At 36.3% G+C, this 1903-nt stretch overlaps 1 protein-coding gene across 1 annotated transcript in view; it reads right to left on the bottom strand.

Annotated features, from left to right (window-relative positions):
• The window catches only part of LOC136848393 (protein ATP1B4-like), a 16188-nt gene extending 15812 nt beyond the window's left edge, over positions 1–376 (bottom strand). The window contains exon 1 of the mRNA XM_067120688.1: positions 203–376. Coding sequence (XP_066976789.1) covers positions 203–376 — 174 coding nt within the window. The remainder of the gene's footprint in view (positions 1–202) is intronic.
• Positions 377–1903: the final 1527 nt, after the last annotated feature.

The raw sequence follows: 1903 nt of genomic DNA, 5'->3' as shown, positions 1-1903 counted from the left end.
CCGCGCGAGCGCGCGTGCGCACTAGCGGACGTGAAAATATTCTGGCCATCTGTTGGCCGAAAGAGAAAGAAGCACTTTAGTTCCTTCCAGAAGGAGAAACAATTGTGAGGACGGAAGTTTCACTTGTAGCATCAACACCTCCTCAGCCGTCTTCTATCACTCTTTTTCCTTCTTCTTCACAGGATTGGTCATGAATTCATACACCAATCACAACTCGTTCATTTTCTGACATTGTTGATATCCTGGATTGCAGCTGGTTGTCCATGCAGACTAATATGGTCTTCTCGACAGTAAAATAAATCTTCTTCTTCTTCTTCTTCTTCTTCTTCTTCTTCTTCTTCTTCTTCTTCTTCTTCTTCTTCACAGGATTGGTCATGAATTCATACACCAATCACAACCCGTTCATTTTCTGACATTGTTGATATCCTGGATTGTAGCTGGTTGCCCATGCAGAGTTAAATGAGTTGTCTTCTCGACAGTTAAATTAATCTTTTGTCTTTGATTTTAGTGGAATTGGTCACGTCTTCGCTGATCTTGGCTTCCTGTAACTGCGGTCGAAAGTGAATGAACAGAATGAAATTGTGAAAGGACTGATGTTTTCCTCGTGTAAACTTCGTGAGGGAAGTTTTCACTTGACGTAAGAAAACAGTGGTTCTAGTGTTTTTTTTTTCTTCTTTCTGTTTTTTGTTGCGTTGCATCCTTCCTGCATTTTCATCTTGATTTGTGTCATATTCTTCCTTCATTTTATCTTCATTCGCATAAAATTCTTTCTACTTTTTATCTTGATTCGTATCATAGTCTTCTTACTTTTTATCTTAATTCGTCTCATGTTTTCTCCACATTTTGATCTTTAGAATCATATTCTTGAACCTTACCTCTCCCTGTTTTGAAACATCCTCGATCTTTTAAAATTTCAGAAAAATGTTACAGACATTCCATTCCATTCTATATTCCGTTATGGCCGTCGTTTTCAAAAGATGTCATGCAGAGTCTTTGACAAAGCTTTGCGATCTGTGAGTAACCTACTTTTACACCCATAAGAGAACAGTGTCGAGTCAGAACGTTAATTTTCACACATCAACAACAAATCTCTTCGGATTTGTTGTTGATGTACACCGTTCTCTCTGACGTAAAGCTCGTAATGGTTTTTTGTTTTTTATATTGAGTCGTACTTAAATTTCTACCATGCCTTCATTATTAATAAAAAGAAATTATTAGATCTACTCTTGATTAGGGTCCTTTTCTACGGAATTGCAAAGCATGAGAATAAGTAAGGCAGCCACTCATATACTTGTCCTGTAGTCATTGTATTGGGCAATGCATGTTTGAAAAAAAGAGTACTTTTTTAACTGACTGATTAAATCAATTAAAAATTAAACTTTTGACTTGACGAATTCACAAGTCAATATGCAGGTCAGTCTGTTCATCCAGCAAGGAACGTCTAAAATTTGAGCTTTTTAGTCTGAACAACGTAGAATTAGTGGTTTAAGTTACACGTCATTCATTATCTCTGAAACATGGACCACGTTCGTTTCGTGTTGGAGTGTTTTTCCATTTAAATGTTGCGGAGAATTGTCATCAAAGAAAAATCAGTCAGGCCAGGTGTTGAATACGTTTTGACCTTTATTGTTGCACTTAAGTATAAATGATTAAAGAAGTTTTAACATTGAGAGAAATGGGGCAATATTTATAAGCCCTAAGTTCTGTATATTGACGTCAAGAATACTCACATTTTGCAGGTACACTCATCAGTCAACCATAGAACTAGAAAATTATCCAAAATATGATAAAATTACTAAAAAAAAAAAAAAAAAATCTTGTTTCCAGGAAATTTGCACAATTCTTAACAGCACTGTTTCCAAACCACTTCCGGTTACAGAACTCGCTGATGGAATGGACAAGT

Source organism: Macrobrachium rosenbergii, chromosome 19, assembly GCF_040412425.1.
Source record: "Macrobrachium rosenbergii isolate ZJJX-2024 chromosome 19, ASM4041242v1, whole genome shotgun sequence".
NCBI classification, from domain to species: Eukaryota; Metazoa; Arthropoda; class Malacostraca; order Decapoda; family Palaemonidae; genus Macrobrachium; species Macrobrachium rosenbergii.
This window is presented reverse-complemented; position numbering and strand designations above follow the sequence as displayed.